Here is a 14,065-nt window from a genome sequence, read left to right on the forward strand (position 1 = left end):
GTTTAGAAGACTTAAGTCATTCTGTGCTGGACAGTGATTTTATGGGTTGCTTAAATTATGTGTTTACTTATCAAGAGTGTAAAGAGGCTACTTCTTTTAATTCACAGTTGACTACATTTGACAGGGAAGCCCAGGACCCTATCTGGCTGCATTGGCAAGGGGAGCTTGTAAGGGCCCTTTTAGCCTGTGCGTTCCATCAGAGCCCTAGTGGTCTGTTAATTAAAAAAAAAGTCAGCCCTGACTGGTGTGGCTCAGTGGGTTGAGTGTTGTCTTGCAAAGCAGAAATTTGCTGGTTTGATTCCTGGTCAGAGCACATGTCCGCGTTGTGAGCCAGGTTCCTGGTTGGATATGGGCAAGAGGCAACCAATAGATGTTTCTCTTTCACATCAGTGTCTCACTCCCTCTCTTCCCCTTCTCTCTCTAAAAAAATAAATAATAAATAAACTCTTTTTAAAAAGTCATTTAAAGAAAGAATAATAATAAAAGACATATTTTAAATATTTTCATTTAAAGCATAAATGTATATTCATTTTTTTAGTAGGAATCTGCAGATCGGAGCCCACCTTTCTTGCATAATCCTCTTGGTGTTCCCCAAATTTTCCCAAAGATAAAAACCACCCAGCCCTTATTTTATAAAACTACTCAGACAACCAAGAAAATCAGATACCTAGGCGCTGGTGTACATTTCCTAAATCAGAATGACCAGCACAAGAGGACTGTTTATTTGTGTATTTAACGGGGGACTCAGGCAACGCTTATCATCAGTAATCTTGGAAAATACTGGATTTCAATTTCTAGTTTTGATGTTTTTTTCCTTTTTCTAAGTGGAGAAAGAATGTACAAAACGAAGCTTATAATGCAGTCTTCCCCCCAGTCTTTTCCACTATGGCTAATTTAACAACTATTTTTAGTGACTCTATGTGTTCCTAAGGCATTCCATTAATATTCCTAGAAATAATCCTCTTTTAACAGCTATATTTTTGCAGTTTATAACAACATTTTAAATTCAATTGGATAATTACATTAGCCAATAAAAATGGCATTAATAACGGGTTCTGGAACTCAGTACTCTTGGATATTCTACAACTTCGGGCTGGAGCAAAGTGCGTGGGAGCCAGGACACGGGTCTTCAGACATTTTTGTTCATGTACCTCTGTCACGTTTGTAAACTTGACATCTAAAATTTCATATCAAAATCATGAAAAAAGATGTGATTCCAAGAGTACTGGAAATAAAATGTGACATTTTAAAATAAAACAGCCATTGTTGTGGTTTTCACTGCATCCAGGCAAGTCTGGTGATGCAAGTGCTCTATACCCGTCACCCTCCATGTGCACATTAAACATGCAGACCTTTTTCTTTTAATTTTTTATAACCCCCCCCACCAAGGATACATTTTTATTTATTGGAGAGAGAGCACAGGAGAGAGAGCAACGGTGACAGGTTGCATCCAGTTCGCACCTTGACGGGGATCGAACTTGGAACCTCAGGGTTTCCCGGCTGATGCTCCAACCAAGGGCGCCGTCCAAGTGGGCGGGGGAGGGGGGCGGGGCACAGCCCTTTTTAACAGTTGGAGCCTCCACAGTTTTTCTCTTCGAACTTGTATTTCCATTCTGCTTCCATGACAGGAATTTGTACTAATGTAATATATTTTTATGTTTGAAAATCTTTTGTTGACTCCCCTATTATACTTCTGCAACAAAATATCTGATGGATTACTTATTTTCAATTTCCTTAAAACTTAAATGTTCTCTTAAAATTTTTGTCTAGATTGATTTATCACTACAGCAATTTGTAGTATGTAGTTGTTTAAAACAACAAACAACTGGTAAATTTGATGAACACTCCCATAAAAGTAAAATTTTACTGGTACTGCATCATGGGACGTGCATTTTTGGCATTAGTTCATGTATCCATGGCTGAATACTATGGAGTGTTAGGAGACAGACCCTTCACATGGTAGCCCACGGTCACCAGAACTGAGCCTGTAGTCGGGGAAGACAGGCTTCCTGAGTGAGTGTGACGAGGGAGACCCCACTCCAGAGGAGACAGGGGCATGTCCCCAAACAAAGGAAAAAGCACAATTATAGGATTTGTTGGGAGAGGGAGGCGTAGGTGAAATTTAAATGAAGCAGTTATCAATAGACGGGCAACCGGTAGGGCTTTGTGAAAAGGGGTTCAGTGGGTCTGGCTGGCAAAGTGGCCTCAGGGTCCTGTGTCCTTGGAAATGACAAAGGAAATGTAGGTGTGGACTGTCATGTCCAGACACCCCTCCCCTGGCAGTCAAGGCCACCTGGAAATCAAGGCTGCACCTCAATGGCAAAGTGACTCAGATCCTCTAGGCACAAGGTCATTGTTCATTCTTTACTGCTTTAATTTCAAACAGCAAAGTTTCTGATACTTTATCATTTTAGAAGACAAAATTCCTCAGTGAGTAAAAAAAGGTATGTAGTTACTCAAAGAAGGGCATTGTTATGAATCTTTACAGCTTGTCCTAGGGAAAAATACTGTTTTCTATTCACACTGCAGCTCGCTGCCTCCACGTCTCTTACCCCAGTCTGAGGGATGGCAGGGCAGGTTTCCACTGGCCCAGCTCAGTCTTACATTTTTAGTGTCCACTGTAATTCTTAGTTTTTCCTTTTCATAGATGGACATACAGAGAGTCCCTGGCCACGTAAACCCTGACATGAAAGGAATTTCCGTATGGCATGGCCACTCACATTTTGGACCGCCTTCCATGTTATATGCTAAAATATCCATACTAATTTTATATTTCACTTTGTTATCTGTTAATGGAAAATTCTATCAGGCCCTCTTTCAATCTTATTGAAAGCAAGAATGAAATGACCCTATTTGCATAAGGATGTGATACCCAGCCTTTAGAAATCATTTGTTTGCTTTCTTTAATCTACACTGGTATTTCCAATGGCTGTTTTTCCATAGGCTTTCACATTTCACATTCTGGGCTAAGGCACCATTGTAAGCTATGGGGCATGTGAGGGGCACAGCTTGCCTTTGTGATGTGGGAGAAGGGTGACTGTGGAAGGGGGCACTGGATAGTCACTTTCTTAGGGAGGAGGCCATGTGGGACTGGGGACATGGAAATTTTCTAAAAGCTCTCCGTGCCTGGCTGTAATTCTTGGAAAGTTCTCAAGGGACTGTAGCCACTGTGCTGGTGAGGAGTTTTCTGGTGGCCAGCGTGCCCACGCTGCGGTGGCAGAAGGAGTGGGAAGCCATTTGGTCAGGGAGGCCCATTAGTGGCCCTGTGTGGAGACCACAACGTATTTAAGGGAGAAGACATTCACCATCTGTACTGTGTCAAGAGTAAATAATATGATAAATTACATTGAGCAAGTGTTTTTTTTTTCATTTTTGATTATGTTCAATTGGTTTTCTTATTAATAATACACTAGAAAAAAATACCTGCTTTTACTTCTTATTCAGAGTTGGGCTTTTCTTTTTCATGCCCTAAGTGTTTTCTCTTGAAGGAAGCAGAAATCATTGATTTTTCTTCCTCCTCTTTGCACTTTCTTTTTTCTCTTTTTTCCCTCTTTTCTGACTAAGAGCTTGTTGTGAAGTTCAGTGGATGGTTCAAGGGGCCTGTTGACTCAGCTAAAGTCCTGATGGTCTGTATGATGCATGAGGTTACTTTCCTCTTATCCTTAGTACAGATGAATTCTATTTTAATGTAGTATATGGATATTATACAACTTTAAAACTTCAGTCAAGTTTGGCAATACAACCATGAAATACAAATTTATAATTACATCTCCCCTTGCCCCTTAAAATAAAATTCTTCTTTATACCATCTAAATTCTAGGCATGGCCTTTCCTAAATTCTCTTGAGCATAAGGGCCAGTCTGTAGTGAAATGTCTATCTGGAGTTGTTGGAAACTACATGAAAGAAGTGGGCACCAACACTCACAGGACCACATTTGTGAGAATTTGGACTTTGCTCTGGGTGTAACTGAGAAGTGTGACTTGCTGAAGTAGTGAACAGGTTTAACTCCTAACTCTGCTGTCTTGGTCCTTCTGTTCCAGGTTTCACTTCCAGGGGCCCTGTGGCACAACTCTGCCCGAAGCCCTGGCTCCTCATGAAACTGAAACGGTTCCTTAATTGCTCTGGGGAAGGAAGATATTATAGTCCATCTCAATACCAGGCCTCAGATAGAGGAGACGCAGTCTTGTGGATGTCAAGCTAAATACTGGAGATCTAAAAATACCCTGTGATTTCCTGTCTGGCACCCAACCTGTGGATGACTGATAGGGCCTTAGAGGTAACAAGAGCAAATGTAGTTACAAGAAGTCAGAGAACTGTAAAGCTGATGCATGTTATTTGGCTTGAACTTAAACATAAGATACCTCTGATGGGTTTGGTTGGTTATTGGGAGGGGGAAAATTCTAAGTTGAGTGTCTTAAAAATGTAATTATGCCATTTTTGCTATTTGGCAAAGATGGAAGTCGACAGGTAAAAACCTTGATATTTCTGACTTTTGCACAAGTTTGGATAGAAAATAAAATCACTCTCCGCAGTAAACAATGTGTTGTATAAAGATTTGGCCCCATGAGTTATCTTTGTTGGGGACATTTTCTTCTCAGTATTTAACTTGTTTGGTTGCTTTACTTCAGAGTATGTGGAATAGCTTAGAACAAGAACTCAGAGGTGTATGTGGAAACACTGTGCCTTCCTGCACAACCAAGTTTAAAGACAACAAAGATTTAGTAACAAAAACACAACCAAAACAGACAGAAAATTGAACTGTATGGAAGTCCGACAACAAAGAGCCATTCAGCCAGACTGGTAAGAGGGGCGGAGTCAGCAACTGGTGAAGCGGGGTCGTGCAGGAAAAGGTGGCGTGACCTACCCAGGCGCACAGGTGGTGGTTGGTGGATCCCACGCTCAGGGTGGCAACCAGTGAGGACACAGGGCAGCTGGCTGACCGTGGTCACACATTCACACACAGATAAACCAGGCAAAGGAACGAGCAGTGAGACAGACTGAGCAGGCTAGGGCCCCAGCGATGGGAATGAAAGCCTAAAAGCACCAATTGGAAAAACTTTCAGGGTCAAGGTGCCGGGAGAAGCTCCCAGGGTCACAGAGAGTTTGTTGGAGAGACCCACAGGGTCCTGAAGGGTGCACAAGCCCAAACACCTGTGAACCAGCACCATGGGGCCCAGTTTGCTTGTGGGAAGCAGCAGAGGGAACCAAAATTTGAGAGAGCAGAACAAATGCCATTGCCCCTCTTGGACCCCACCCCCACATACAGCATCACAACCCAGCAACTGGGTCGCTCCACCCTCTAAGGCTCCGCCCCTCATACATAACAGGCATGAACAGACCAAAACATTATGGCTCAAGAACAACAGCTCAAAGCCCCAGAGCCAATACTTCTAAATGACCAAGAGATAGCCAGCCTATCAGATGCACAGTTCAAAACACTAGTGATCAGGATGCTCACAGAACTGGTTGATTTTAGTCACAAATTAGAGGAACAAATGAAGGCTAAACTAATTGAACTGAAGAGAAATGCACAGGAAACCAATAGTGATGGGAAGGAAACTGGGACTCAAATCAATGGAGTGGACCAGAAGCAAGAAACAACCAAACAAAAAAGAATGAAGAAACAAGAACTCAAAAAAAATTAGGAGAGGCTTAGGAACCTCCAGGACACCTTTAACTGTTCCAACATCAGAATTATCGGATGTACCAGAAGGGGAAGAAGAACATCAACAAGTGGAAAACTTATTTGAACAAATAATAAAAGAGAACTTCCCCAATTTGGCAAAGGAAATAGACTTCCAGGAAATCCAGGGAGCACTGAGAGTCCCAAAGAAGTTGGACCCAAGAAGGAACACACCAAGGCACATCATCATTACATTAGCCAAGATTAAAATGAAGGAGAGAATCCTAGAAGCAGCAAGAGATAAGGGGACAGTCACCTACAAAGGAGTTCCCATCAGACTGTTAGCGGATTTCTCAAAAAAGACCTTACAGGCAAGAAGGGGATGGAAAGAAGTATTCCAAGTCATGAAAGCCAAAGACCTACATCCAAGATTGATCTATCCAGCAAAGCTTTCATTTAGAATGGAAGGGCAGATAAAGTGCTTCTCAGATAAGGTCAAATTGAAGGAGTTCATCATCACCAAGCCCTTATTATATGAAATATTAAAGGGACTTATCTAAGAAAAAGAAGATAAAAATATGAACAGTGAAAGGCCAGCAAACTCACAGTTATTAACAACCACACCTAAAACAAAAGCAAACTAAAAGGACAGATCAGGAGCAGAACCATAGAAATGGAGATTACATGGAGGGTTAGTAACAGGGGAGTGGGAGGAGGAGAAGGAGGGAGAAGGTACAGAGAGTAAATAGCATAGACGGTAGGTAGAAAATAGGGGGCAAAGCAAGAATAGTATGGGAAATATACACTCTAAAGAACTTATGACACATAGACATAAACTAAAGGGGAGGGAATGATGGGAGGGGGTGTGTGGGGTGGAGGGGAATGAAGGGGGGAGAATGGGACAACTATAATGGGACAACAATAATCAATAAAATATATATTTTTAAAAAAGAACAAGAACTCAAGCAAAGAAGAAAAAGTAGTAACGACAGAAAAATCAGGATGAGATCATGAACAAAATGATGCAAATATAAAGATTCTAAAGGCAAACACAATTGCCTAAAGTTTAGTACTAGCCTTCTTAGCAAACAAGGAGGAAATAGCTAATGGTTGACTTTCTTAAAATCATAAGCTCAGAAGCACACAGCTCCTCTAGGGTCTGCCAGCCTTTCCCAGACACTGAATTCTGAAGAGTGTTTCCCATGGGACTTTACCTTGGAATGAAGTAGCAAGAAAACAGTCCTCACCTCAAGCCCCATCACCTAATGCAACACCCAGGCCCTTAGAATGCCTGATTGCCGTCCAGCAAGCATCAAAGGCCTGACTGTGAGGAGTGGCCTTTAGGAACCTGTGTAGGAAGGTCATACATGGCAAGGTTCCTTGGATCAGGTGACTCCCTGAGTGATTACAAACCTGGCCACATCACCCAGCCCCATTTGTAAATGCAAGTTACAAAATTGCATTTAATGTTCCATCCTGACTTGGCTTTTGTGGACATAAATGACAAGATACTATCACATAAAACTTTGTACTGCATTTGAAAGTCACATCTTTGAGGAAATCCCAAAGGCCCTTCATATGGACAAGAGGGATGTTCATAACCTACAAGGAGGCTGAAGGGCCAAACCGTAGGCTTCAATTCACACTTTCTATGGCTGGATAAGGCATGTACACTAGGGGACGTGTGTGTAATACTTATTATGGAGTTTCTGTGCGTAAAATACTATCATCGTTCTCTTTTAACAGGTTTGTTGGTGGACTTCTTGAAGTTACTTTATACATTTTCCTAGTGTTAGCAATGATGGAAGTCAGCACACTGTCTCAGAAAGTCTGATTATATTTTTAATTTCTATCTGACCAGGGCCCAGATATTTCAGAGGTGTTCTTTGCAACTCTCAAATTGGGGCCTTTGTAACAGCAGCTTTCTGTATGTCCGTGTATGTTTTATCATTTTTTCACATTGTGGTTTTATTAGAGAAGATGAAAGAATTGAAATATAAAATATGAGGTAGAAACTATTTACTGTATTGAATTTAATATTACTGAATATTTACCACACGATAAGCATTAGAAATAAAATAGTAAGACATGGACCTTACCCTCAAGGAGGGTTAACATAATGGTTGGGCCAACTTACTTTCTTTTTCTTTTTTAAAATATTTTATTTTTATTTAGAGAGAGAGGAAGGGAAGGAGAGAAACATCAGTGTGTGGTTGCCTGCGCTCAATCCACTGAGCTATGCCAGCCAGGCCTTTCTTTTTAAGATTTTATTTATTTACTTTTAGAGAAGGGAGGGGAGGGAGAAAGGAAGAGAAACATCAATGTGTGGTTGGCTCTCAAGTGCCCCCTACTGGGGACCTCTCCCACAACGCAGGAATGTGCCCTGACTGGGAATCCAACCAGGGACCCTTTGGTTTGCAGTCAGCACTCAGTCCACTGAGCCACACCAGCCAGGGCAGGTTGGGACAACTTTCATGTAAACTATTATGCAGTGTAGAAACTGCGGTAATGGAATTTGTGCAAGATTCACAGGAAAATGTAGCTAGAGATGGGCAGAGTCGGGGTGGGGTAAATGTTAAGGTGTTTGAAAGGTTTTTGAGGTATTGTATAAACAGGAGTTCCATGTGTGTATCAGAAGAGGGGACAGCATGTACAAATGATTGGCAAGTGTGAAACAGCGTAGTTTGTTCGGAAACTGATGGATGAATCATTTAGTATTGAATAAAGGGAGAAAATAAACACAGGTCATGATGGGCCATGTGTAAAAAAAAATGAAACACTTGGTGGGGAAGATAATACTAGGGTTGCATTCACTAAGTATGGCAAAGTCATTCTTTCACCAAATTCAGTATTTCCAATGGCTAACCATTGTTCCAGGTCTTGGGGTTACACCAGGGAATCAGACGGGCACCTACTCTCTCCCACAGATTACATTTAAAGGGGGGTGGGGGTGGCGGAATCAGACAATGAACTCTTCGGGAAGGTGTCAGTGATGAACTCATAATAGGCACGGACGGACTGGTAGAGGGGCTGGTCAGGGAAGCCAGAGAAACATCAGCAGAAGTCGCCAAGCACATATTTGGTGCCAAGCAGAGAATTGATTCAAGCTTGTCAATTTGTCCTGCCACTATAGCGCATTTCTTCTCTTTGAAACTTCACTTCTTCAGGGAGTGCAGAGTGAAGAGAATCCACTCTACAAATACTTTTTTTTAAAATTTATCTTTAGAGGGGAAGGGAAGGAGAGAAGGAGAGAAACATCAATGTATGGTTGCCTTTCGTGCGTCCCCTGCTGGGAACTGGCCTGCAGGGAACTGGTCTGCAACCCAGGCATGTGCCCTGACTGGGAATCAAACCGCGATTGTCTGGTTCGCAGGCCGGTGCTCAATCCACTGAGCTACTACAAATACTTTTTAACTGGAGACCAAGCAAATCCTGGTGCAAAAAGGCAGTGACAGAACTGGGGCTTGCGGTCCTCATTTTCTGGGAACCTCAGTTTCACTGAGCCCGCCTCAATGAGGCTTGCTGCCCTCTTGTCCTGCTCTCAGCATCCAGGCCAAGAAGGCAGCAAGATGTTTTTTGTTGTTTTTTTTTTTTTTCCTGCCTGGAAACCAGCGCCACGTGCACACCTTCCCATAGCTAGCTTTCCACGGCAGCTGCGGAGAATCACGCCCTGGAAACGCGCGCAGCCTCAGTTCCGGTGGGAGAAAACCCCGCCCCCGCCCCAACTTAGGCCACGCCTTCGTCCGCTGGGAGAGGGGCGGTCTTCCGCTTCCCAGCTCTAAGTGAGCACGGGGTGGGGGGAGTTCCCTTCCAGCTCCCCAGGAACATTCAACCATTGTCGCTTGCTCTTACGTCACACTAGGCTTGCGGATGGTTGCTTCCGGGTCAGAGGTTAGACGGTCCGGTGCGACCAGCGCAATGGTGCAGCTCCGGCCCCGCGCGTCCCGCACTCCGGCCTCCGCATCTGCGATGGTGGACGAGGGCCAGCCAGCCTCGGAGGAGGCGGAGCACGGTCTGTTGCTGGGGCAACCTAGCAGTGGCGCGGCTGCCGAGCCACTAGAGGAAGACGAAGAAGACTGGGACGACGAGTTTGACGACGAGGCCCCGGAGGAATTGACCTTCGCCAGCGCCCAGGCGGAAGCGAGGGAAGAGGAGCGGCGAGTCCGGGACACGGTGCGCAGGTTGGAAACCTTTGGCTGGGCCGGAGAACCTTCCATTCTGGTCCCACTTGTCTCACCCGCTCTGACGTGTCACCCTTTCTCTCAGGGATAAAACTCTCCTGAAGGAGAAGAGGAAACGACGCGAGGAGCTGTTTATCGAACAAAAGGTTAGAATGTAGGAGGCGTCTCCTTTTTAAAACAACCCGGCTCGGGGTACAATTTACGTGTTTATTGCAAAGCTGGTAGGATATAGGGGTGGGGAAAACGTCGCTAGTATTTCTTCTAACATGGGTGAAAACAAAGCTCTTTGCTGTCCGCCGACTGAAAATGGGAGTGGGAAGAGCTGTCAGTTTGAAATCATGCGATTAAACCCCACCTCCGACGTTCAGCTCGTTGTGACACCTGGCATTTCGCCTCACTGGGGGTAGTTTACCTGTAACTAGGTCACTGTTAGAATTAAATGAAGTGCTGGGTAAATTAAGGGCTGCACCAACATCAATATGATTGCTCTGTTATCGGATGTTTGGCAGATTGGCCAGACACCCGACTCCAGAGGACATTGCTTTCAGTGTTTGGCAGTGACATGAGGGTTGGGCACCCTTCCCAACTTTCACTAGGTCTTCCAAAGAATGTGGAATAAGTTCTGAGCTTTTTTATGATCGCAGTTTCCCTACAGCTTAGAGATAGTGGAGGCAGTGCTCAGCCTAAAAGAGGCTGTGTGTAAAATCTGTATCTTCAGAAGCAACCCAGGGTATATTGTCATGTAGCTCACTTTTTATTATTTTTAAATGTCTTCAAGAAAAGGAAACTCCTTCCAGACACTATTCTAGAGAGGTTAACTACCGCTTCACAGACAGAGTAAGTAATGGATCTTGTCATATTACTTGCTTACATACCTCCATCTTTGAAATACATATTGGTACATATATCTGAGTCTGTACAATTGAAGAAACAAGGCCTAAATTAAAAAGCTACACCGTAGATAATATGAAGTTGGTGGGAAAGGTGGAAGTAATTCACTTCCTTTTCAGTCTTTCACTCTGCCTTTTTGTTCATTCCCATTGCTAACTCTAGCTTCTGAGTTCCTAATCCCAGAGCACTTATTCATCAACTGTGAGGTTTCATTTGTCCTGGGGCAGGGTAGATGGTGAATAAAACATGTCTTGAAATTGATCATTTAGTGGAGTAGCACTCTATCTGCAGGCTCTTCCTCAAACTCAGCTTGCCCCGTACTTGCCGTACCTGCCACCAATTTGTCCTTTCTCCTCCTTCCCCATTTTACTTAGCAGCTTTGCCACCCATTGAATGTTTAAAGCCAGATGCTGTAGTCATCCTTTTCCTTATCTATCCCACGGAGTCAGTCAAACCTTACTAAACTTAAGAATTCTAAATATTTGTGTTTTTCTTCTGTTGTCTCATAGATCTATATCTTTGACCTGGTCCTCAGATTTTTCTGTAGAACTTTGCCAAAGTTATTCAGATCCCAAATACACTAAACATAAACACAAATTTATTTGGTGGCAGATTCCCTTTTTATCCTTTAAAACCAAACTCAAATGTCACCTTTTTATTCTCTCATTCCACCCACCCTGTTAACTTCCTTCTTTGTAGTGTTTGTTGCACGTGGTACAGGCATCTCTGTTTTGTTAGTTTGTTTTCCTTTGTCTCTCAGACCAGACGCCTCCACTCTAGTCCTTGTCTTCTGTGGTTATAACTTGTTACCCTTTGTGATTTCTTCAAATAAAACGAGGTAGGCCTACCACCTTTCATTTCATGTTTTAGCTGAGGTGTTTTATAACATTAAGTCTTTCACTTTAATTCCATTAACCACAGCAATCTGCTTCTTTTGGAAGCCTGCTGATATATATATACTTTCAGATTTTAAATTCTGAAAAGATACTTCCAACCAATATTTATTAGTTTGTTGATTAGGAGTTGGTGGCTGGGAATTTGGGGAGTAACTTCTTTCCAAAACTGATCAAAGGACAGGAGTCAAAACTGAGGACAGCGGTACCAAATGGGGCGGGGTGGGAGTGGAAGGACTTATTTCTAAGACCAAATTTACTTGTGTAATCTTTGGTATCTGCCATTCCAATCACTGTGCTGTTGTTCTCCCTTAGCATAAAGAAATCACCAGGGAAGTTAAAAAAAGGTACGAACTATTCTAATTTAAATAGCTTTTCATGAAAGTGTCTAGTGCTTTTGCAGTCAAATGTTATTGGCCCTTAGAAAGAGCTCCGGAATAGCACTGGCCAAGTTTAGCTTGGGCCTCTTCCCTTATTTCTTTTTTTAAATTCAAATACAGTTGTCTGTTTTCCTGCCACCACTTTCCCCTGCCCTGCCCACACCCACTTCCCACCCTCAGTCTCACCCCCCCGCTCTGTCCAAGGGTCCCTCTTCCCTTATTTTTTTCCTTTTTAATTGTTGTTCAATTAGAGTTTTCTGTCTTTTACTCCCATCCCAGCCCACCCTTATTTCTTAGAAATAAAAATTGCATCCAAATTGGTGGGAGTGGGTATTTAACACGAACTCCAGGAAGTGTTTTTGAATTATTTTTACATATGTACTAACTAGAAATAAAACTCAATTTTTTAGTTAATCTGCAGAAGAAAGATGAAGAATGTGAAAAAGGAAGTGATTCTAAGAAAGCTAAAGTACAAAAAGTACAGTCTGTTGGGTAAGAAAAGCCTTAGTTTCATGTAGGAATTAAAGTTATTAACCTTTGAGAATTAAAGTATTGCTTTATGTGGAAAAATGTTTTAATTAATAGCAGCTTCAGATTGGGTCTTCTGTGGGAAAACCAGTTGTGATCTTTATATAAAAAACTATCTGCTCTATTAAAATGTGAATATTAGCCTATTTCTTATAAAACAGCACTGTAATTTAGTTTTATTCATTATCCTATTGGTACATATACAAAATAAAGATTTTCACGTTTTGAGACAACAGAAATTACTTACAATAAAGCACATTATCAATATCATTCATTCTGACCTTTTGTATCGATCACCAGCCAGAATAAAAGTTACTTGGCTCTAAGGCTAAAAGATCAAGATCTGAGGGATTCAAGGCAACAAGCAGCCAAAGCCTTCATACAGAATTCTTTGTATGGTCCAGGAACCAACAGAACTACTGGTAATTTCCTTATTGATCATTTTTCTCACTTTGTACTGCAAATAAACAAAGAAATGATAAATAATTCTCTTTTCTAGTAAATAAGTTCCTGTCTCTTGACAATAAGAGGTTACCAGTGAAGAGAGCTGCAGCCCAGTTTCTGAGTAATGGTTGGGGTAAGGTCCAGCTTTATTTTGTTGGCTCTGATTGTTTTATATATTGAAGAATGCTCTTTTTAAAGGAAGTAGTAAATACTCAATTATGAATTATGTTTTTCTTATAAGCTTCTAAATTAATAGCTTCTAAATTCAAGTTGCTTCTGAAAATTATGTATGTACAGCTAACAAAATCTAATTTAATAGACCTAATTTTAGTATTTATATTCATATAGAAAATCGAAAAAATTTTTAAATTTTTCTTGGGAATTTGTATTCTTACTACACAAACTTTCTATTGTAGGAACCCAGAAAAAACAAAATGCCAAGAGATTTAAAAGACGGTGGATGGTCAGAAAGATGAAAACTTCTAAGAAGTAAATCAAAACTAAATGAAGAAAGAACTTTGTAATGTATGGAACTTGTAGTTACTTTGTGTAGAAGGCTGATTTGCCTTAAAAATATAATAAATCATTTTAAAGGCTCATTACAAAAGTCATAAATCTATTTGGGGAAGTACCCCATCACATTTCATCCTTTTGGAACACAGTTGTGCCTTTAATCCTTGGGGGTCCTGGAAGAAATAGCAGTTTAAAAGGAATTGCTTTCATTGCTTTTTATAAGTATTTATCCATTTACTTGAATACAAACACAACCAGTAATGGCACCTCTTCTGTCCCTCCCCCACCCCACCCCACCCCACCCCACCCCACGCCACGCCACGCCTGGGTGGCAGGAATGGCAGGAGGAAGAACTCTCAGATGCCTTAGTCTTTGGGTGTTTTGGTGATACTGATGAGAATCTGCTTCACAAAACATCTAAGTGTATATAAAGACCCACTTTCCTTAAGGTTCAAGTCTCAGTGTACAAAAATAGTATATAAAATAAGCAAAGAATATGGCCATCCACTTGAACAGCTTGTTTAAATTTTACTTTAAAAAGAGTATGGGGGTTTGCTTTATGGGCAAGTAATTCATGCCTTAATATGGTTATGAAACTAAGGAGATTTCTG

At 41.8% G+C, this 14,065-nt stretch overlaps 2 protein-coding genes across 3 annotated transcripts in view; both read left to right on the top strand.

Moving 5' to 3' along the window:
- Nucleotides 1–4,555, top strand: part of SIRT5 (sirtuin 5) — a 33,534-nt gene extending 28,979 nt beyond the window's left edge. For both annotated transcript variants that reach the window (XM_037147949.2, XM_037147950.2), the window contains exon 9: nt 4,042–4,555. In XM_037147949.2, coding sequence (XP_037003844.2) covers nt 4,042–4,117 — 76 coding nt within the window. In that variant the 3' untranslated portion in view covers nt 4,118–4,555. The remainder of the gene's footprint in view (nt 1–4,041) is intronic.
- A 4,853-nt stretch (nt 4,556–9,408) lies between these two features.
- NOL7 (nucleolar protein 7) lies at nt 9,409–13,540 on the top strand. Its single transcript, XM_037147930.2, has 8 exons — nt 9,409–9,805; nt 9,891–9,951; nt 10,584–10,642; nt 11,905–11,936; nt 12,380–12,461; nt 12,798–12,919; nt 12,997–13,074; nt 13,358–13,540. Exons 1-8 carry the CDS (start codon nt 9,495–9,497, stop codon nt 13,432–13,434), a joined length of 822 nt encoding a protein of 273 aa, XP_037003825.2. The 5' UTR covers nt 9,409–9,494; the 3' UTR covers nt 13,435–13,540.
- The last annotated feature ends 525 nt before the right edge of the window (nt 13,541–14,065 follow it).

This window comes from Artibeus jamaicensis, unplaced genomic scaffold (assembly GCF_021234435.1).
Source record: "Artibeus jamaicensis isolate MK-2021 breed Jamaican fruit bat unplaced genomic scaffold, CSHL_Jam_final contig_482, whole genome shotgun sequence".
In the NCBI taxonomy this organism is placed as follows: domain Eukaryota; kingdom Metazoa; phylum Chordata; class Mammalia; order Chiroptera; family Phyllostomidae; genus Artibeus; species Artibeus jamaicensis.